Genomic DNA, 21,670 nt, shown 5'->3' with positions numbered 1-21,670 from the left:
TGAGACAGCAGAGGAGCAGCTGAGAGGACGACATGATGAGAGACACACTGAGACACCGACAGCGCGCTCTCTGTCCTCGACCTGAACGCTGAGCCGTGATTGGTGGAGCCTGCAGACGAGACTCAGGGTTCATCTGCTCTCTCAGACTCAGTCAGTGTGTTCACATGCAGCAGATGAACACATGAACGCAGCACCAATGCTCCTCAGATCTGATCATAAAACATTTTACTGAACTCTGACCACAGGTCAGTGACACAACCAACACGCTCTCATCCCAACTCATCAGATACTGACACTGTGTCAGTTGACATGTGAGTTTTGGACATTCAGGGACGGCGTGTCGATTTACTCTCATTACATGCATTGTGTCTTTTCAAAGTAAACTTACAGCGTCAGTAAAACACGTTGTTTAAAGGCTTATTTCCTGAAGTTTAGGCAACAGAAGGTCACATTTAGAAACACACATCATGTTTGGCTTAAAACATTTGTTTCCAACTGGTGGGTCACAGCTCTGTTCAGAAAGGACCACAAGTGACTCGTTAATGCGTAAAGTTTGTCAGAAAACAACCTTATTTTGAAATACATTGAATTTCCAGCACAGAGCTTTCATTTTGAAGAGTCGTTTCCTGCTGTAGAGTGATTGACAGACAGATACTTTAACTAGCTCGATGACATGGCGACACTGAATCACAGACTGTACGACATGACTGATCTCCTGCTGAAGCCAAAACATCTGGACTGCCCCCTGCTGGCTGGCTGCAGTATAGCTCATAAACTCCGCCCCCTTCACGTCAGTGGACGGGACAAACTAAAGACTCAGAGAACACGTCAAATCATTTTTAGATCGTTTTAATCACGCTGCTGTTTGTTTTTCTGATCACTTTGGTTTTAATCAGTTATTTAAAGCTGTAAAAACATGGCTGACAGCTGTGTGAGCCAATCAGTGGGCTCACATTCAGTGGCACTGTTTGCAAGTGGTCCAACAAGTGCATGGGTGGGAAACTTGATGTCATGGAGATCACTACTGCGCAGACTTTGGCTCCGAATGACATCACCTGCAAAATGGCAGCAGCTGTATGCAGGATATTTTAGCTTCACTTTTGTACAGCGGGGGCTGAATGTGTTGAACTACAGACCAGAGAGAGATCTGGACCCTGAGGCCGGACCAGTTGGAACCAGCAGCTTCAAATATGAATGAATGAATTTTTATGATTGTGTCATGCATGCAGTCACGCCCAGCCCACATGGGCTTACAGGACACCATACATTCAGAGCAAGCCAGCATCAGACTCATCCCCTCATCCATTCATTTTCTGTAACCACTTATCCTGTTCACAGGGGGGCGGAGCCTATCCCAGCTGTCACTGGGTGAGAGGCGGGGTTCACCTGGACAGGTCACCAGACTGTCACAGGGCTGACACACAGACAACCATTCACACTCACACATCCTGTTCAGACCGGCTTCAGTCTGTGTCCTCTGGTCTCCCTCCAGCCTGGCTCTGTCCATTTGTCCTGCTCCCAGCCTGTGCACCCATGGCTCTGTCCTCCGCCCCTGTTCAGCTCAGCCATCATTTGCCCCTGGTTTCCTCCTCCAGACCTCCTCCCAGCCTGATCTGAACTCTTGTGACTAATTCCCTGTTTAACGTCTCAAACACACTCTGAACATCTCTCTGAGAGACATCTCCACTGACTCACTAACAACAGTATGATGTCATTATTCAGCAGCATTATTTATTTATTTATTTATTGTTTCTCACTTTAATTACATTTAGCGAACAGGTTTTAAACTCAGCACCGTCACATACACTGTGGGAATTTCTCCTTAAAATAATCGGCAGACTTTTTCCTCTGATGACGTCAAACAGTTAAAGCGGAACGAAAAGCTGCCGCTGTGGGACCTCTGACGGCGTGACACCACCGGAAGTAAACAATAGAAGAGCTGGTAGCGTTAGCGTCATCTGTGATCGGTTATTACCGCGAGTCTCAGCGCTGATAATCAGATCATATCTGATCAGACCATCATCATGTCCTCTGTAGAGTATCTGAGGGAGTTTGTGTCCGAGCGGCTGACTGCTGCCGCCGAGGAGATCTTCAGGGTCTTTAAGAGCACCATCATGGAGTATGAGGAGGAGATCCACCGTCAGAGGAGGCTGCTGGACAACATCTGGAAACCTACAGGCGAGTCTGACCTGTATTTAAGTAACATCTGGAAACCTACAGGCGAGTCTGACCTGTATTTAAGTAACATCTGGAAACCTACAGGCGAGTCTGACCTGTATTTAAACTACATCTGGAAACCTACAGGTGAGTCTGACCTGTATTTAAGTAACATCTGGAAACCTACAGGCGAGTCTGACCTGTATTTAAACTACATCTGGAAACCTACAGGTGAGTCTGACCTGTATTTAAGTAACATCTGGAAACCTACAGGCGAGTCTGACCTGTATTTAAGTAACATCTGGAAACCTACAGGTGAGTCTGACCTGTATTTAAGTAACATCTGGAAACCTACAGGCGAGTCTGACCTGTATTTAAGTAACATCTGGAAACCTACAGGTGAGTCTGACCTGTATTTAAGTAACATCTGGAAACCTACAGGCGAGTCTGACCTGTATTTAAACTACATCTGGAAACCTACAGGTGAGTCTGACCTGTATTTAAGTAACATCTGGAAACCTACAGGCGAGTCTGACCTGTATTTAAGTAACATCTGGAAACCTACAGGCGAGTCTGACCTGTATTTAAACTACATCTGGAAACCTACAGGTGAGTCTGACCTGTATTTAAGTAACATCTGGAAACCTACAGGCGAGTCTGACCTGTATTTAAGTAACATCTGGAAACCTACAGGCGAGTCTGACCTGTATTTAAGTAACATCTGGAAACCTACAGGCGAGTCTGACCTGTATTTAAGTAACATCTGGAAACCTACAGGCGAGTCTGACCTGTATTTAAACTACATCTGGAAACCTACAGGTGAGTCTGACCTGTATTTAAGTAACATCTGGAAACCTACAGGCGAGTCTGACCTGTATTTAAGTAACATCTGGAAACCTACAGGTGAGTCTGACCTGTATTTAAGTAACATCTGGAAACCTACAGGTGAGTCTGACCTGTATTTAAGTAACATCTGGAAACCTACAGGTGAGTCTGACCTGTATTTAAACTACATCTGGAAACCTACAGGCGAGTCTGACCTGTATTTAAACTACATCTGGAAACCTACAGGTGAGTCTGACCTGTATTTAAACTACATCTGGAAACCTACAGGCGAGTCTGACCTGTATTTAAGTAACATCTGGAAACCTACAGGTGAGTCTGACCTGTATTTAAACTACATCACGACACCTACATCCGACTCTGACCTGTATTTAAACAACATCTGGAAACCTACAGGCGAGTCTGACCTGTATTTAAGTAACATCTGGAAACCTACAGTCTGACCTGTATTTAAGTAACATCTGGAAACCTACAGGCGAGTCTGACCTGTATTTAAACTACATCTGGAAACCTACAGGCGAGTCTGACCTGTATTTAAGTAACATCTGGAAACCTACAGGTGAGTCTGACCTGTATTTAAACTACATCTGGAAACCTACAGGCGAGTCTGACCTGTATTTAAACTACATCTGGAAACCTACAGGCGAGTCTGACCTGTATTTAAGTAACATCTGGAAACCTACAGGTGAGTCTGACCTGTATTTAAGTAACATCTGGAAACCTACAGGTGAGTCTGACCTGTATTTAAGTAACATCTGGAAACCTACAGGCGAGTCTGACCTGTATTTAAGTAACATCTGGAAACCTACAGGCGAGTCTGACCTGTATTTAAGTAACATCTGGAAACCTACAGGCGAGTCTGACCTGTATTTAAACTACATCTGGAAACCTACAGGCGAGTCTGACCTGTATTTAAGTAACATCTGGAAACCTACAGGTGAGTCTGACCTGTATTTAAACTACATCTGGAAACCTACAGGCGAGTCTGACCTGTATTTAAACTACATCTGGAAACCTACAGGTGAGTCTGACCTGTATTTAAGTAACATCTGGAAACCTACAGGCGAGTCTGACCTGTATTTAAGTAACATCTGGAAACCTACAGGTGAGTCTGACCTGTATTTAAGTAACATCTGGAAACCTACAGGTGAGTCTGACCTGTATTTAAGTAACATCTGGAAACCTACAGTAGTCTGACCTGTATTTAAACTACATCTGAAACCTACAGCGATCTGACCTGTATTTAAACTACATCTGGAAACCTACAGGTGAGTCTGACCTGTATTTAAACTACATCTGGAAACCTACAGGTGAGTCTGACCTGTATTTAAGTAACATCTGGAAACCTACAGGTGAGTCTGACCTGTATTTAAACTACATCTGGAAACCTACAGGCGAGTCTGACCTGTATTTAAACTACATCTGGAAACCTACAGGCGAGTCTGACCTGTATTTAAGTAACATCTGGAAACCTACAGGCGAGTCTGACCTGTATTTAAACTACATCTGGAAACCTACAGGCGAGTCTGACCTGTATTTAAACTACATCTGGAAACCTACAGGTGAGTCTGACCTGTATTTAAGTAACATCTGGAAACCTACAGGTGAGTCTGACCTGTATTTAAACTACATCTGGAAACCTACAGGTGAGTCTGACCTGTATTTAAACTACATCTGGAAACCTACAGGCGAGTCTGACCTGTATTTAAGTAACATCTGGAAACCTACAGGTGAGTCTGACCTGTATTTAAACTACATCTGGAAACCTACAGGCGAGTCTGACCTGTATTTAAACTACATCTGGAAACCTACAGGTGAGTCTGACCTGTATTTAAACTACATCTGGAAACCTACAGGTGAGTCTGACCTGTATTTAAGTAACATCTGGAAACCTACAGGTGAGTCTGACCTGTATTCAAACTACATCTGGAAACCTACAGGCGAGTCTGACCTGTATTTAAACTACATCTGGAAACCTACAGGTGAGTCTGACCTGTATTCAAACTACATCTGGAAACCTACAGGCGAGTCTGACCTGTATTTAAGTAACATCTGGAAACCTACAGGCGAGTCTGACCTGTATTTAAGTAACATCTGGAAACCTACAGGTGAGTCTGACCTGTATTTAAGTAACATCTGGAAACCTACAGGTGAGTCTGACCTGTATTTAAGTAACATCTGGAAAACTACAGGCGAGTCTGACCTGTATTTAAACTACATCTGGAAACCTACAGGCGAGTCTGACCTGTATTTAAGTAACATCTGGAAACCTACAGGTGAGTCTGACCTGTATTTAAGTAACATCTGGAAACCTACAGGTGAGTCTGACCTGTATTTAAGTAACATCTGGAAAACTACAGGCGAGTCTGACCTGTATTTAAGTAACACCTGGAAACCTACAGGTGAGTCTGACCTGTATTTAAGTAACATCTGGAAAACTACAGGCGAGTCTGACCTGTATTTAAACTACATCTGGAAACCTACAGGCGAGTCTGACCTGTATTTAAACTACATCTGGAAACCTACAGGCGAGTCTGACCTGTATTTAAGTAACATCTGGAAACCTACAGGCGAGTCTGACCTGTATTTAAGTAACATCTGGAAACCTACAGGCGAGTCTGACCTGTATTTAAACTACATCTGGAAACCTACAGGCGAGTCTGACCTGTATTTAAGTAACATCTGGAAACCTACAGGCGAGTCTGACCTGTATTTAAACTACATCTGGAAACCTACAGGTGAGTCTGACCTGTATTTAAACTACATCTGGAAACCTACAGGCGAGTCTGACCTGTATTTAAGTAACATCTCGAAACCAACAGGTGAGTCTGACCTGTATTTAAACTACATCTGGAAACCTACAGGCGAGTCTGACCTGTATTTAAACTACATCTGAAACCTACAGGCGAGTCTGACCTGTATTTAAGTAACATCGGGAAACCTACAGGGCAGTCTGACCTGTATTTAAACTACATCTGGAAACCTACAGGCGAGTCTGACCTGTATTTAAGTAACATCTGGAAACCTACAGGCGAGTCTGACCTGTATTTAAGTAACATCTGGAAACCTACAGGTGAGTCTGACCTGTATTTAAACTACATCTGGAAACCTACAGGCGAGTCTGACCTGTATTTAAACTACATCTGGAAACCTACAGGTGAGTCTGACCTGTATTTAAACTACATCTGGAAACCTACAGGCGAGTCTGACCTGTATTTAAGTAACATCTGGAAACCTACAGGCGAGTCTGACCTGTATTTAAACTACATCTGGAAACCTACAGGTGAGTCTGACCTGTATTTAAACTACATCTGGAAACCTACAGGCGAGTCTGACCTGTATTTAAACTACATCTGGAAACCTACAGGTGAGTCTGACCTGTATTTAAACTACATCTGGAAACCTACAGGCGAGTCTGACCTGTATTTAAACTACATCTGGAAACCTACAGGCGAGTCTGACCTGTATTTAAGTAACATCTGGAAACCTACAGGTGAGTCTGACCTGTATTTAAACTACATCTGGAAACCTACAGGCGAGTCTGACCTGTATTTAAGTAACATCTGGAAACCTACAGGTGAGTCTGACCTGTATTTAAACTACATCTGGAAACCTACAGGCGAGTCTGACCTGTATTTAAACTACATCTGGAAACCTACAGGCGAGTCTGACCTGTATTTAAGTAACATCTGGAAACAAAATCATGGTAATAAAGTCCTGACGTGCTCAGATGAGTACTTTTTATTTAACAGTATTTTAGTTTGTTATTTTTGCTAGAATTGGTCAAATTTGTTGCCGTATCAGTCGACAGATAATCATACCAGTTTCAACCATAAATTTTGATCAGCTTTTGTCCACTTTTGTCTCGGGATCAGCTGCAGACTGACTCGGCAGAGATGGCGGCCATCTTGTTTTTCCATGGATCAGTGTAATGTGGTCTCATTACCACTAGATGGCACAGAAAGTGTCCACAGACGAGGACAACAGATCTGATTAAAGCAGAATGAAGTATAAGGTGCAGCAGACACTAAATGTGATGTCCTCATGAGGACACAGGGTCTGACAACATTAATGAAGCACCAGAGACGTCTCAAACGCTGGACGTCATAAGTCACATGGTTGTCCTCCTTTAATACAACCTGACACAGTGATGAGACACAAGTATCATCCGTCTCCATTAAACACGTCCATTGTCATACATGTCTAACATTTCTTTTTTTTGTTGTGTCCCCTCAGAGCTCCCACAGCAGAGTGTCTGTAAGGAGGAGGAGGAGGTTCAGGAGAGGAGCTCCACTGTGGACCAGGAGGACCTTGAGCCTCCACACATCAAAGAGGAGCAGGAGGACCTGTGTAAGGAGGAGCTGGTCCTGAAGCAGGAGACAGACGCGTTTATATGGAACCCTTCATACGAGGACAGCGAGCATGACGAGGATCAGACGGTGACCTTCAGTCCTGATGAGACGGCAGAGGACGATTCTGGAGGACACATCCCCAGTATTAGCTTTGTGCTAACAGATCCAAACAGAGAGCAGCAGCTCCGTCCCCACAGCTCCCATCAGCCTGAGAGACAGAGGCACACAGGAGGCGGGGACGGAGACACAGGGTCAACCAGAAACGCAGACGCACAACCAAAGACTCAACATCACGTCAACCAAAGTCACAGCAACAACATGGCCAACATGTCGGGGACATACCACCACACAGGGAAGAAGTCCTTCAGGTGTGACACCTGTGGGAAGGACTATAAGTACAGGTCCCTGCTGCAGAGACACCTGAGGACACACACAGGTGAGAAGCCATTCACCTGTAAGATCTGCGGGAAAGGTTTAAAGAGCAGCACGACGCTGACCGTCCACATGAGGACACACACCGGAGAGAAGCCGTACGTCTGTAAGATCTGCGGGAAGAGATTCTGTGATGTGTCGGCGCTCATCGTCCACATGAGGATCCACACAGGTGAGAAGCCATACACCTGTAACACCTGTGGGAGGGCCTTCAGACTGGGCGGCGACCTGACCGTCCACATGAGGACGCACACAGGCGAGAAGCCGTATGTCTGCAAGATCTGCGGGAAGAGATACGTCGGTGCATCCAATCTGGCGAGACACATAAGATCACACACGGACAAGTAGCGTCATCAACACATCAGCTGGTTCACACACACAGAGGTCACACAGGTGAGGAGACACACCTGAGACACCTGTGGGACAAAGTTTGACTCAAGTCTGATTCATGAGGAAGAAAAAACACCTGAGGAACACCTGACAGGATGAACACCGAGCTGACGCTGCTGCAGAGGCGAGCTCACCTGAAGGACACACTTCACAGCAGAGAGGTGGACTCAAGTCACATGACTGAGTCACATGACTGGACTCAAGTCAGATTCAAGTCACAAGTTTGATGACTTTAATAATGATAAACTTTATTCATAGAGCACATTTCATAAAGAGATGCAGCTCAAAGTGCTTCACAATAAAGATGCAAAACAAACGCAACGAGAGTTACTGCCCCTCAGTTGTATGACTCTGCCCACCTCCAACGAGACGATAATAAAGTCCTGACATCCTCAGACGAGACGATAGTAAAGTCCTGACGTCCTCAAACGAGACGATAGTAAAGTCCTGACGTCCTCAGACGAGACGATAGTAAAGTCCTGACGTCCTCAGACGAGTGGATAGTAAAGTCCTGACGTCCTCAAACGAGAAGACAGTAAAGTCCTGACATCCTGAGACAAGTGGATAGTAAAGTCCTGACGTTCTCAAACGAGACGATAGTAAAGTCCTGACGTCCTCAAACGACACGATGGTAAAGTCCTGACATCCTCAAACGAGAAGATAGTAAAGTCCTGACATCCTCAGACGAGACGATAGTAAAGTCCTGACATCCTCAGACGAGTGGATAGTAAAGTCCTGACATCCTCAGACGAGACGATAGTAAAGTCCTGACATCCTCAAACGAGACGATAGTAAAGTCCTGACATCCTCAGACGAGTGGATAGTAAAGTCCTGACGTCCTCAAACGAGACGATAGTAAAGTCCTGACGTCCTCAAACGAGACAATAGTAAAGTCCTGACGTCCTCAGACGAGTGGATAGTAAAGTCCTGACATCCTCAGACAAGACGATAGTAAAGTCCTGACATCCTCAGACGAGTGGATAGTAAAGTCCTGACGTCCTCAAACGTGACGATAGTAAAGTCCTGATGTCCTCAAACGAGACGATAGTAAAGTCCTGACATCCTCAGACGAGTGGATAGTAAAGTCCTGACGTCCTCAAACGTGACGATAGCAAAGTCCTGATGTCCTCAAACGAGAAGATAGCAAAGTCCTGATGTCCTCAAACGAGAAGATAGTAAAGTTCTGATGTCCTCAAACGAGACGATAGTGAAGTCCTGACATCCTCAAACGTGACGATAGTAAAGTCCTGATGTCCTCAAACGAGAAGATAGCAAAGTCCTGATGTCCTCAAACGAGAAGATAGTAAAGTTCTGATGTCCTCAAACGAGACGATAGTGAAGTCCTGACATCCTCAAACGAGACGATAAAGTCCTGACATCCTCAAACGAGACGATAGTAAAGTTCTGATGTCCTCAAACGAGACGATAGTAAAGTCCTAACGTCCTCAAACGAGACGATAAAGTCCTGACATCCTCAAACGAGACGATAGTAAAGTCCTGACATCCTCAGACGAGTGGATAGTAAAGTCCTGACGTCCTCAAACGAGACGATAGTAAAGTCCTGACATCCTCAAACGTGACGATAGTAAAGTCCCGACATCCTCAAACAAGACGATAGTAAAGTCCCGACATCCTCAGACGAGTGGCTAGTAAAGTCCTGACGTCCTCAAATGAGAAGATAGTAGAGTCCTGACGTCCTCAAACATGACGATAGTGAAGTCCCGACATCCTCAAATGAGATGATAGTAAAGTCCTGATGTCCTCAAATGTGACGATAGTAAAGTCCCGACATCCTCAGACGAGTGGATAGTAAAGTCCTGACGTCCTCAAACGTGACGATAGTAAAGTCCTGACGTCCTCAGACGTGACGATAGTAAAGTCCCGACATCCTCAAACGAGACGATAGTAAAGTCCTGACATCCTCAGATGAGTGGATAGTAAAGTCCTGACGTCCTCAGACGAGACGATGGTAAAGTCCTGACATCCTCAGACGAGCGGATAGTAAAGTCCTGACGTCCTCAGATGAGACGATAGTAAAGTCCCGACATCCTCAGACGAGCGGATAGTAAAGTCCTGACGTCCTCAAACGAGACGATAGTAAAGTCCTGATGTCCTCAAACGAGAAGAAAGTAAAGTCCCGACATCCTCAAACGAGACGATAGTAAAGTCCTGACATCCTCAGACGAGCGGATAGTAAAGTCCTGACGTCTTCAAACGACACGATAGTAAAGTCCTGACGTCCTCAGACGAGTGGATAGTAAAGTCCTGACGTCCTCAAACGACACGATAATAAAGTCCTGATGTCCTCAAACGAGATGATAGTAAAGTCCCGACGTCCTCAAACGAGACGATAGTAAAGTCCCGACGTCCTCAAACGAGACGATAGTAAAGTCCTGACATCCTCAGACGAGACGATAGTAAAGTCCTGACATCCTCAGACGAGACGATAGTAAAGTCCTGACGTCCTCAAACGTGATGATTGTAAAGTCCCGACATCCTCAGATGAGCGGATAGTAAAGTCCTGACGTCCTCAAACAAGACGATAGTAAAGTCCTGACGTCCTCAAACGAGACGATAGTAAAGTCCCAATGTCCTCAAACGAGACGATAGTAAAGTCCCGACGTCCTCAAACGTGATGATAGTAAAGTCCCGACATCCTCAAACGAGTGGATAGTAAAGTCCCGACGTCCTGAAACGAGTTCTTTCTAATTAACACCGTTTTAGTTCATTACTTTTGCTAAAATTGGTCAAATTTGTTGGCAACAAATTGTCAAATTACAGATTAAAAAAAATGAATACAACCGTAACATATGATCAGGTTTTGTCCATTTCTGCCTCGGGATTGGCTGCAGACTGACTCAGCAGAGATGGCAGCCATCTTGTTTTTCCATGGATCAGTGTAATGTGGTTTTGCTGCCACTAGATGGCACAAAAAGTGTCCATGGACGAGGACAACAGGCGTTAAGCAGATTGAAGTATAAGGAGCAGAGGACACTAAATGTGATGTCCTCATGTGAGGACGCAGGGTCACATTTGAAGAAATTCCCTCATGGTGTTGTTGACATATCATGTTCACGAGAAAGGGACGCATGGACCGACAACCTAAAAACATAATGTCTACGGCCACAGGTATCTGTGGTGCGGAGACATGAAAAGGACGATAAGATGAGACAATAAAAAGACAGTTGATGATAAACAAAATAACAAAGTGAAGGTAGAGAGATCAGACACCAGTCAGAGCAGGAAATATTGTTGAATTAATATAAAAAAATAAAAAGACATTGATTAAAAGTCAGATGACATAAAAAGGGTTAATAACATTCAGTTTTGTAGCATTGTTAACAAAAAGCTTCTCTGCCTTTTTTCATGTGTGTATTTCAAACCCATCATTCAGCAGATCTGAGAGCTGCCGAATGATGATTGGACGACAGAGTCTGTGACATCAGCTGGTCCCAAACCTTTAAACTTTAAACACAAGTCAGAGAGCGTTAACATGTGCTCTCAGAGACACACGGAGCCGGTGAGACGCAGCTGGAACCAGGTCTTATGTTCTGTCTTCATTGTTTGTTATGCTGAAATGTTTCATGTTTGGACAGACGGTAAAAAGAAATAATCTCATGTGTTTAAAATAAACGTTTTTCTGCATCTTTACAGGAACGGACCTGCTGATGTTTCTGTCACGTCTCAGTCACGTCTTTATGTGTGAAATCAAATTTAAATCTGAATTTAAACTCAATTTGAAAAAAATCAAGACTTGGAACCCCAGTGACTCGTGACTTCACCTGGACCTGAGCCTTTTGACTTGAAAACACCTGATAACTTATTTCCAAAGTGTTACACAATTCAAATTAATTTCCCTTCACTTCCTGAATTACTAATGTTAATGTTAATTTTTTCCATTCAGTCAACACTTATTGATCCATTTTGTTTGAGCCAATCTGACATCATCCAATCAGGTTGCAGGAAAGAACCATGAGAAACTAACGCCACGTTACTGAGCGCCAGCAAGAAAAAATGAAGGATCATTTCATTCATGTATGAAAACTACGTTGTGGTAAAAAACAAAACAAACTGCAGTGCGTAAAATATCAAACATCACAGACGGAGACGCAACAACTTCCAACTTTGTTAGACATGTGAAGATAAACAGAGAACAGCGGGTGGAGGCTAATAATAACAAAGTTAGCAAGCTAATGCTAAGCTAATGTTAGCTTCAGCTTCAATTCAGTTAAATTCAACAGAACTTTATTTATCCCAAAGGAAATTCTCGTGCATATTACAGTAACAACAATAAACATTATTGTTATAAAACAATAAACAAGTTAAATATCTGTCAAAATATTCTATACGTATATATATATATATATATATACGTATATATACACACACACACACACACACACACACACATATATATATACATATATATATATAAATAAATAATGGAGGTGAGTGGTGACGTAGCTCAGCAACATTTTAACAAGTAAATTCAAAGTTTAAAAAACATTTACGGGGCATCGGTGGCTTAGTGGTAGAGCAGACGCCCCATATACAAGGCTGTTGCTGCAGCGGCCCGGGTCCAACTCCAGCCTGTGGCCCTTTGCTGCATGTCACTCCCTCTCTCTCTCTTCCCCTTTCACACTTATCTGTCCTATCCATTAAAAGCAAAAATGCCCCAAAAAAATCTTAAAAAAACCCCAAAACAAAGCATTTACGATCGTTGCAAATTTAATATACATTTACAGGTCACAGTGATAAACTGGGTTTAATGTATCGGTGATATAAAGGTTATCATACTGTGTACATTTGATTATCTATGATGTTAAAAAACAACTGACGGAGAATCTCAGCTTTATCTGAGTGTGTTTAAAGAGACTTTTTATATGAACATCCATGAACCAAAACAAAGTGTGACAAAAGGCTGCAGCTCAACTCTCAACTTGATTTTACTTTTTACACAAACTTTAATTTGAAAAATGTTTCAGTTACAGTAATAAAATGTTTGTTGAACCAACAGTAACTTTGTGTTCTGACTCCTGTAAAGCTTCAGTCTGACTGATGATGAGGGCGAATCATCTGTGACACTTATCCTGCCCGTCTGTCCCTCTGTCTGTCCCTCTGTCTGTCCCTCTATCTGTCCCTCTGTCTGTCCCTCTGTCTGTCCCTCTGTCTGTCCCTCTATCTGTCCCTCTGTCTGTCCCTCTGTCTGTCCCTCTGTCTGTCCCTCTCTGTGTGTGTGTGTGTGTCACTCTGTAAATAAACACCTATTAATTAACTCCTGCATCAGTGTCTATGGAAACACAGTGTGACTGTATGTGCTGATATAAACACACTGCAGCAAGAGGAGGAGAAGGAACCTCTGTTTCTGTGTTCCTACCCGGACCCTGTTTGCAGACACACCGTTGCCATTGGATGCAGCAGCAGCTTCTCTGCAGTAACTCCGGTGCTAATGATGCTAACAGCAGCTAACATGTCAAACAAGAGACAACAAACGTCACAGTTTATATTCTGACGTGTTAACACTCGGGTGTAGTGACGTCACCACAGCGGTAAACTGTAGCTAGGTACGAGGGTTTTTTAATCTAGCAGGAGCTAACGGTAGCTAGCAGGAGCTAACGGTAGCTAGCAGGAGCTAACGGTAGCTAGCAGCAGGATTAGCAGTGTCAGCAGTCTGGGCATTTAGTTAGCTGACCGGCGGCTAACAGCTGTTAGCTCCTCTGTGTATGTGAACGGAGATTCTCCGGTTGTTTTACAGGCTCGGTGAATGTACGGGAGCCGACAGGGACACCGGAGGAGGAGGTCAGCACCGGAGGAACCAGCCGGTACTAAAGTTCAACTGGGAGTGTGTTTACTGTCTACACAGCACTGAGTTAAACCAGCTCACCTGAACGTCACACCAGCCTCGCCTTAACATCAAACTCTGGTTTTCCTTATTTTATCTTATCTTATCTTATCTTATCTTATCTTATCTCAAGTCAAACATTAACCCACCCCCCATATTCAGGAGCCGGCTGCACAAAACATTTCACAGTTACCTCCTTAAAGTTTGTTACTTAAAGCTTAATTTGTCCTTACCTGAGCGACGTACTCAACAGTGTTGCACAGAATGCTTTAAAAGGTTTCCTTAAAAATGTTAAGGCAGTAGAATTCAACAGTTTCCATGGCAACCATTTGTTTGCTTGCAGTAGTGATATCTAAGGTGTTTGTGCAACAGTTTAGCTAACTTTAAGGAATTCCTTATTTATAAGACTGTCAAGATGCAGAAAAATTGGTCCACGCTTTTGTTACCTCAAGGCTGGATTACTGTAACTCTCTATTATCAGGTAGCTCTAGTAAGTCCTTAAAAACTCTCCAGCTAATTCAGAATGCAGCAGCACGTGTACTAACAGGAACTAAGAAACGAGATCATATTTCTCCTGTTTTAGCTTCTCTGCACTGGCTCCCTGTAAAATCCAGAATTGAATTTAAAATCCTACTGTTAACTTATAAAGCTCTAAATGGTCAAGCTCCGTCATATCTTAGAGAGCTCATAGTGCCTTATTATCCCACCAGAACACTGCGCTCTGAGAACGCAGGGTTACTCGTGGTCCCTAAAGTCTCCAAAAGTAGATCAGGAGCCAGAGCCTTCAGCTATCAGGCTCCTCTCCTGTGGAATCATCTTCCTGTTACGGTCCGGGAGGCAGACACCGTCTCCACATTTAAGACTAGACTTAAGACTTTCCTCTTTGATAAAGCTTATAGTTAGGGCTGGCTCAGGCTTGCCCTGTACCAGCCCCTAGTTAGGCTGACTTAGGCCTAGTCTGCCGAAGGACCCCCCTATAATACACCGGGCACCTTCTCTCTCTCTCTCTCTCTCTCTGTCTCATTGTGTCATATGGATTACTGTTAATTTATCATGTTGATCTGTTCTGTACGACATCTATTGCACGTCTGTCCGTCCTGGAAGAGGGATCCCTCCTCAGTGTCTCTTCCTGAGGTTTCTACCGTTTTTTCCCTGTTAAAGGGTTTTTTGGGGAGTTTTTCCTGATCAGCTGTGAGGGTCATAAGGACAGAGGGATGTCGTATGCTGTAAAGCCCTGTGAGGCAAATTGTGATTTGTGATATTGGGCTTTATAAATAAAATTGATTGATTGATTGATTGAAAACAGTTTTGTAACTCAAAGGAATTCCTAAATGATAAAACTACAATAAGTAGAAAACCAGTTTAAAGGGATAGTGCAGCCAAAAATGTAAATTCAGCCATTATCTACTCAGCCATATGCCGAGGGAGGCTCAGGTGAAGTTTTAGAGTCCTCACATCACTTGCAGAGATCCAAGGGGAGAGGAGGTAGCAACACAACTCCACCTAATGGAGGCTGACGGCGCCCCAGATTCAAACGTCCAAAAACACATCATTGAAACCACAAAATATCTCCATACTGCTCGTCCGTAGTGATCCAAGTGTCCTGAAGCCCCGACATAAAAAGTTGTTTGGAAAAACCTCATTTGAACTCTGTTTTTAGCCTCATTGTAGCCTGTAGCTCTGACTGCCTCTCTGGGCACCGCGCTCACGTGTGTGCTCCTGCGCGAGACCAGCGAAAGCATGAGCTTTGCTCACCCGTGTTTACATCACGTGACACGTGCACCGCAGGGGGAGACAACAGTAACCACAGTAGCTAAAAGATAATTTGCACTATGGTCTTTTAGCAAAGGACAGCCCAACATGTCTGAAGACTTTGAAACTGAGGAGGAACAGCATTTCTTTGTTGAGCCGTATTTGTTTGAGCCCGAGTATACGGACGAACTCAGGCTACTGGACGAAGCAGCCGCCGCAGCTCATGAGCCTAACCCTCAGCCAGCTGCAGAATACCGGAGTCGAGCACTGGAAACCTGGTGGTGTAGTTGTTTCAAATGCAAAGCAGTGCCAACGGATGAGGAAAGTCTTTGCTGCTCAGACTACCTGCACTTGAGAATCTGGACATCAGTACTGACGAGACTGCTGCTCTTCAGAGACCGTGCATCACCGATCACCCTGAGTGCGCACACGTGAGCACAGAGAGGCAGTCAGAGCTACAGGCTACAGTGAGGCTAAAAACAGAGTTCAAATGAGGTTTTTCCAAACAACTTTTTATGTCGGGGCTTCAGGACACTTGGATCACTACGGACGAGCAGTATGGAGATATTTTGTGGTTTCAATGATGTGTTTTTGGACGTTTGAATCTGGGGCGCCGTCAGCCTCCATTAGGTGGAGTTGTGTTGCTACCTCCTCTCCCCTTGGATCTCTGCAAGTGATGTGAGGACTCTAAAACTTCACCTGAGCCTCCCTCGGCATATGGGTGAGTAGATAATGGCTGCATTTACATTTTTGGGTGCACTATCCCTTTAAATAAAAACGCTGTATTAAAGTGTTCCTTAAATAAACTAAGTGTGTTTATAAAGAGAACATGAGCATGAACTGATCGTCTCACCTGCCTTTGTTCCGTCAGGTTCTGCAGAAGGATCAGACCTGGACATGGACCTGAGCCGGTCCTCACCGGGCCGGGCCGTTCTGCTCCTGGACATTTCTCCTGACTCCATGACGACACCTCCAACATGTCCGACTGTGATCCAGCTGCTGTAGAGGAGCAGACGGCTGCAGAGGAAGCTCCTGGTCCTCCCAGTCCTCCTGATCCTACTGGATCTCCTGATCCCCCTGGTCCCCCTGGTCCCCATGCCCCTCCTGGTTCTCCCAGTCCTGGTCGTCCCCCCCTGGCAGAGAAGGCCCTGTCAGAGGCCTTTGCCCGGCTGCGGTACCGGGACACGTCTCTGCTGATCTGGCAGCAGCAGCAACAGGATCTGCAGGTGGCGCCGCCCTCCACCTACCTGAGCCGCAGCCAGTCGGCCTGGTACAGCAGCTACGGGAACCAGGCCGTCCTGATCCGGGACAAGAGGGGCCTGGAGGACGCAGAGGGACGCTCCAGGATCTGCAGCCTCATGTAGACTCATGTTTTATACTTCCTGTCCAAGGCAGGAACATCACGCCGTTACGATCTCGATCACAGACTGTGGAGACAGTCATCGCGCGTCTAATCTGCCATTGAAGGAAGTGACAGCACCACGTCAGTGTCTGTGTGAAAGGGACAGTCGACAGGATGGGACCATGGACAGGACAGGTGGGATGTTTGGACGATGTGTTCTGTGGGCGACCTACCACAGGACATTTAAAAAGCAGCAGTTAGCAGTTAGCGGCTAACTCAGAGAAGAACAGCAGCTGAAAATGTCCACAAATAGTGAAAAGGGACTTCTTAGCAGCTCTGTAGCGCCACCTGTGTGTGACCTTACTGCCATGTGACATGTCGCTCATCTCCGCATCATTTCCTGTAAAGAACTACATCGTCTGGACTTTAAATGAACTGAATCCTTTTTATGTTTCTGTGAACAGTTTTAATCTCTGAAATTATTTTCACCTTTCATGGTTTCATTTCGTATTTCATAAGAACAACGACAGATCAGAGCACAACATTTTTATTTTTTTTTTATTTTGCATTACTCTGATATTTATTTCTGATGTACTGATTATTGGAGATTTTATTCTCTGTATGGTCCATGTTGAAATGTTTGCTGGTAGATGAGTTAAATAACTGGAATTATACCAGACGAATCTTTAGAGCTGGGGCCAGATGATCAGCCGATGATGTCATGTTGTTTGAGATGATCGTCAGACGACATCTGTGTGAATCTAAGTTTCCTGAGCTTCAGTTTCACATCAAATTTCAGTGAAACTTTTTACAGGAAAATGTTTACAGGAAGTTAAAACGGCACTCTGGTTTGAATCGTCTGTTTTCGGACTCAGGTGAGTTTCCTCTTCCTGCGGACTGAATGATTCAGACTTCAGTCTGAGGCTGGATCCAGATCTCCACCCTCTGGACTTGCAGACTGAGCTCTCGCCTACTTCAGACGCACGTCACGTGACGTCTTCACCGCCATCACGTAAAGTCTGCAAGAGCGGGAGTCTGCAGCATTTTAAAAGGAGCTAATGGACAGGCTTGGATTCTATTTCACTCGTGTTGGAGGACATCTCTGTCTGACAGCAGTCAGAGGTTAAAGGGCATTGTGGGAAATGTAGGAGTTTTAAAGGGATCCAGACTCAGTGATGTCATCAGGAGTGTTACAGTTTGACCTGATGTTTTTATTCTTCCTGGACGACGGTGTTGTTTTACAACTAAATCTCAAGACTTGAGTCGAAGACCAACGAGTCCCAAAACCAAGTCGGAAACTCTGTTTCTAGTCCTGAACAAGTCACAGGTCATCTGCTGCACTGAAGGACACATTTTTAAGGAACTTGTACTTTATTAAAGTATTTCTGTTCTCTGCAACTTTGTCCTTCTTGACTGCGTCTCAGAGTGAAATATTTTTACTGCATAGATTTAGTTCCTTTACAGATTCAGATTATTGATACAGTATATAATCAATAATCAATAATGATGTGTTATTAATGATGAATCTACCAGCAGGATATGAAGTCATTTAAAAAGGTTGAAAAGGTTAAAACATCATAAAAAAACAAACAAATCAGGCAGAAGTTTGTTTAGGTGAGTGAATATTAATCATGTGGTAACATTACCTGAGGTGTCCCCAGGGGGCAGTACTGGGACCATAACTGTTTCTGTTGTATATCAATGATTCATGTCGAGTTTCAGAGACATTAACATTTGTTGCATTTACAGATGATACCAACAATTTATTTACAGCTGCTCCTGACAGAGATCGCAACAGAAATTGATCAACTGAAAAGATGTTTTGATAAAAAAACAAACCGTCACAAAATTAAAAACAAAAACACGAGTGTGAATTAAGATAAATAATGTTAATATAGAAAAAGGTGTGTAAAAGTACATTTCTGGCAGCAGGGAGCAGTGCATTATGGGAAAATCAGATAAATCACTTTAGATCACCGACTGCTCCCTTAAAGGGATAGTGCACCCAAAAATGTAAATTCAGCCATTATCTACTCACCCATATGCCGAGGGAGGCTCAGGTGAAGTTTTAGAGTCCTCACATCACTTGCAGAGATCCAAGGGGAGAGGAGGTAGCAACACAACTCCACCTAATGGAGGCTGACGGCGCCCCAGATTCAAACGTCCAAAAACACATCATTGAAACCACAAAATATCTCCATACTGCTCGTCCGTAGTGATCCAAGTGTCCTGAAGCCCCGACATAAAAAGTTGTTTGGAAAAACCTCATTTGAACTCTGTTTTTAGCCTCACTGTAGCCTGTAGCTCTGACTGCCTCTCTGTGCTCACGTGTGCGTCACAATTCTAAGAATTTTCTCAAAATTCTAAGAATTTTGTGAATACGGCCCCTCAACTCTTAGCACGAGGAGGCTTTGTGAATACGACCCCTTGTCTGTTACCAACAATTAATCTTTATACGCGTAACGATCTAGTGTATACAAATTTAATCTAAACTTATGGTTGCATTTCCTCCTTATCTTGGGCTTATATGTAAAAGTCAGTTTCAGTGAATTAAATTGTTGCACAAGACACCTTAGTTAAGATTTTCCTTAGAATCTAAATAAAGGCTTCCTTAAAATAAAAAAACACAACTCCCTTAAATATTTTCCTTAAGGTTCTGATTCTGATTTCTTAAAATGTCAACTTGAGTTTCTCAGATTTTCTCCTGATCTTGGGCTTATACTCAAGAAATCCCTTGAAGTTGCTTCAACTGTTGCACAAAATATCAAGAGTTTCTTTAAATTTTGAGTTAAGTCTTCCTTAAGTGAAGACAAACAATTTCCCTTAAAGTTGGAGTCAAGGCTTCCTTCAATGAAAAACACCTGTTAGTCTTTTGTTGCAGTTATCTTTAATGTTTAGTTAAGTATTTAAGGGTTTCTCCTTATCTTGGGCCTATGTTGGGAAATCAATTAAAAAACTATTGCACAAAACACCTTGAGTTAAGGGTTTCCTTAAAGTCTAAGTTAAAGCTTCCTAATTATAAAACACACAGTACCCTTAAAGCCACAGTGTGTAGGAATGTCTCCCATCTAACGTTGAAATCATATATTGTATTCAAACACAGCGCACTCTAGCGCCTCACTGTTTCAAACACGTATTGCAACTACGGTAGCCGCTGTGTACCAAAAAGCTATGATAACACTGATGAAACCATGTCATGGGATACTACATGGAGTATTCATTCAGGCTGCTACACAGACACACGTGACGCCAGGTGACAAACCCCCTCCTCACCATGCTGGCTGTGTTTACAGCGTAGGACTGTTGGGGCGGGTGTAAATTGAAACAAACCAATCACGTCTTGTCCTTTGACAACTGACAAGTGGCTCAACCTCACACACCTCATCCCTCTCCTCGCATCACTGCGCCGCTAACAGCTGTTAGTGGCCAGCGGCACTACTGCCACGTAACACAGTCCCACTCTTTGAGCATGATGCAGGATCGTGTATATGCAGCATCACGGGAGACGGAATCCTCGTCACCAAGAAAGCGCAAAAGGGAATCAAAAAGGCAGCGTGACCGGCCATTGCATTACCATTCTCCCTCAGCAGCTCTCTCTACCTGGGAAAGGCTACCCCGATGTGGACCCTCATTTTTTTAATTCGGCGGTCACGCTGCCTTTTCTATTCCCTTTTGCACTTTCTTGGCGACGAGGATTCCGTCTCCCGTGATGCTGCATATGCATGATCCTGCATTATGCTCAAAGAGTGGGACTGTGTTTCAGATTTGCCAGGGTAGTAGCAAAGCGCCTCTTGCTCCTCAGTCACGCAGTGCTGACCTGGCTTTCTGGCGGGTGTATTCTCAAGATGGCGAAATGTAATGGAACCCCACAGACGACTTACCCGCACAATGTACAAACAAATCCGAAATTCTCCTTTTACGAGAATAAGTCAGATTATTGGTGGAGGTAATAGTACACCAGTGATGACATATTTATGAATGCAGACATCAATTTTTGCCAATAAACAACTGAAAATGTTACACACTGTCCCTTTAAGTCTTTTCCTTCAGGTTTTCATAAAAGGTTCACTCAAGTATTTAAAGTTCTCTTATCTTGAGTTCCTATTTAAGAAATTCCTTAAACTGTTGAACAAAACACTTTCAGTTAAAATTCCCCTCAAATTCCAAATTGCTTTTTTAAAGAAAGGTTTTCTCTTTACCTGCAGCTTATAATTTTCATAAAGCTAAAGTATTGCATGAAACACCTCTAGATTTTCCTCAAATTCCAAGTAAAGGCTTTTTAAAACCTTTACTTGGAAATTGAGTTAGTAAACCCATTAGTTAAACCACTGCACAAAACACCTTAAGCTTTTCCTTAAATCCAGGACAGTTTTCTCCCTATTTGGAAATCCCTTTAACTTAGTTAAACTTTTGCACAAAAGATCTTAAGTGTCAGAAGAGTCCACATGGAAACTAAAATCTTTCTCAGTGCAGTAAATGCCTTAATGGTTTCCTTAACCAAGGAAACACTTTTAAGGGATTCTCTTCAACACCTTTAAGCAAGTCCCTTAGCTAAGGGGA

The 21,670-nt window shown here is 43.7% G+C and overlaps 2 protein-coding genes across 3 annotated transcripts; both read left to right on the top strand.

Moving 5' to 3' along the window:
• Positions 1 to 1,913: 1,913 nt before the first annotated feature.
• Positions 1,914 to 9,509, top strand: LOC125890885 (zinc finger protein 436-like). The gene is made up of 2 exons (XM_049579775.1): positions 1,914 to 2,178; positions 7,237 to 9,509. Exons 1-2 carry the CDS (start codon positions 2,025 to 2,027, stop codon positions 8,130 to 8,132), a joined length of 1,050 nt encoding a protein of 349 aa, XP_049435732.1. The 5' UTR covers positions 1,914 to 2,024; the 3' UTR covers positions 8,133 to 9,509.
• Positions 9,510 to 13,577: 4,068 nt separating this feature from the next.
• Positions 13,578 to 18,508, top strand: LOC125890897 (putative uncharacterized protein BRD3OS). 2 transcript variants are annotated; one of them, XM_049579789.1, is made up of 3 exons: positions 13,578 to 13,738; positions 13,930 to 13,996; positions 16,640 to 18,508. In XM_049579789.1, exon 3 carries the CDS (start codon positions 16,746 to 16,748, stop codon positions 17,130 to 17,132), a length of 387 nt encoding a protein of 128 aa, XP_049435746.1. In that variant the 5' UTR covers positions 13,578 to 13,738; positions 13,930 to 13,996; positions 16,640 to 16,745; the 3' UTR covers positions 17,133 to 18,508. The 2 variants fall into 2 exon arrangements, with proteins under 2 accessions (XP_049435746.1, XP_049435745.1); XM_049579788.1 differs by having other exon boundaries at positions 13,578 to 14,097.
• The last annotated feature ends 3,162 nt before the right edge of the window (positions 18,509 to 21,670 follow it).

The sequence above is a fragment of the Epinephelus fuscoguttatus genome, linkage group LG6, assembly GCF_011397635.1.
Source record: "Epinephelus fuscoguttatus linkage group LG6, E.fuscoguttatus.final_Chr_v1".
In the NCBI taxonomy this organism is placed as follows: domain Eukaryota; kingdom Metazoa; phylum Chordata; class Actinopteri; order Perciformes; family Serranidae; genus Epinephelus; species Epinephelus fuscoguttatus.
Note: the sequence above shows the minus strand (reverse complement) of the source record. Positions and strands in the feature narration are given on the sequence as shown.

Excerpts from the sequence above, each read along its gene's own strand:
- LOC125890897 (XM_049579789.1), top strand. The coding sequence starts at position 16,746 with ATGTCCGACTGTGATCCAGCTGCTGTAGAGGAGCAGACGGCTGCAGAG.
- LOC125890885 (XM_049579775.1), top strand. The coding sequence starts at position 2,025 with ATGTCCTCTGTAGAGTATCTGAGGGAGTTTGTGTCCGAGCGGCTGACT. Across the intron at positions 2,179-7,236 it reads CAACATCTGGAAACCTACAG|AGCTCCCACAGCAGAGTGTC; the intron begins GCGAGTCTGACC and ends GTGTCCCCTCAG.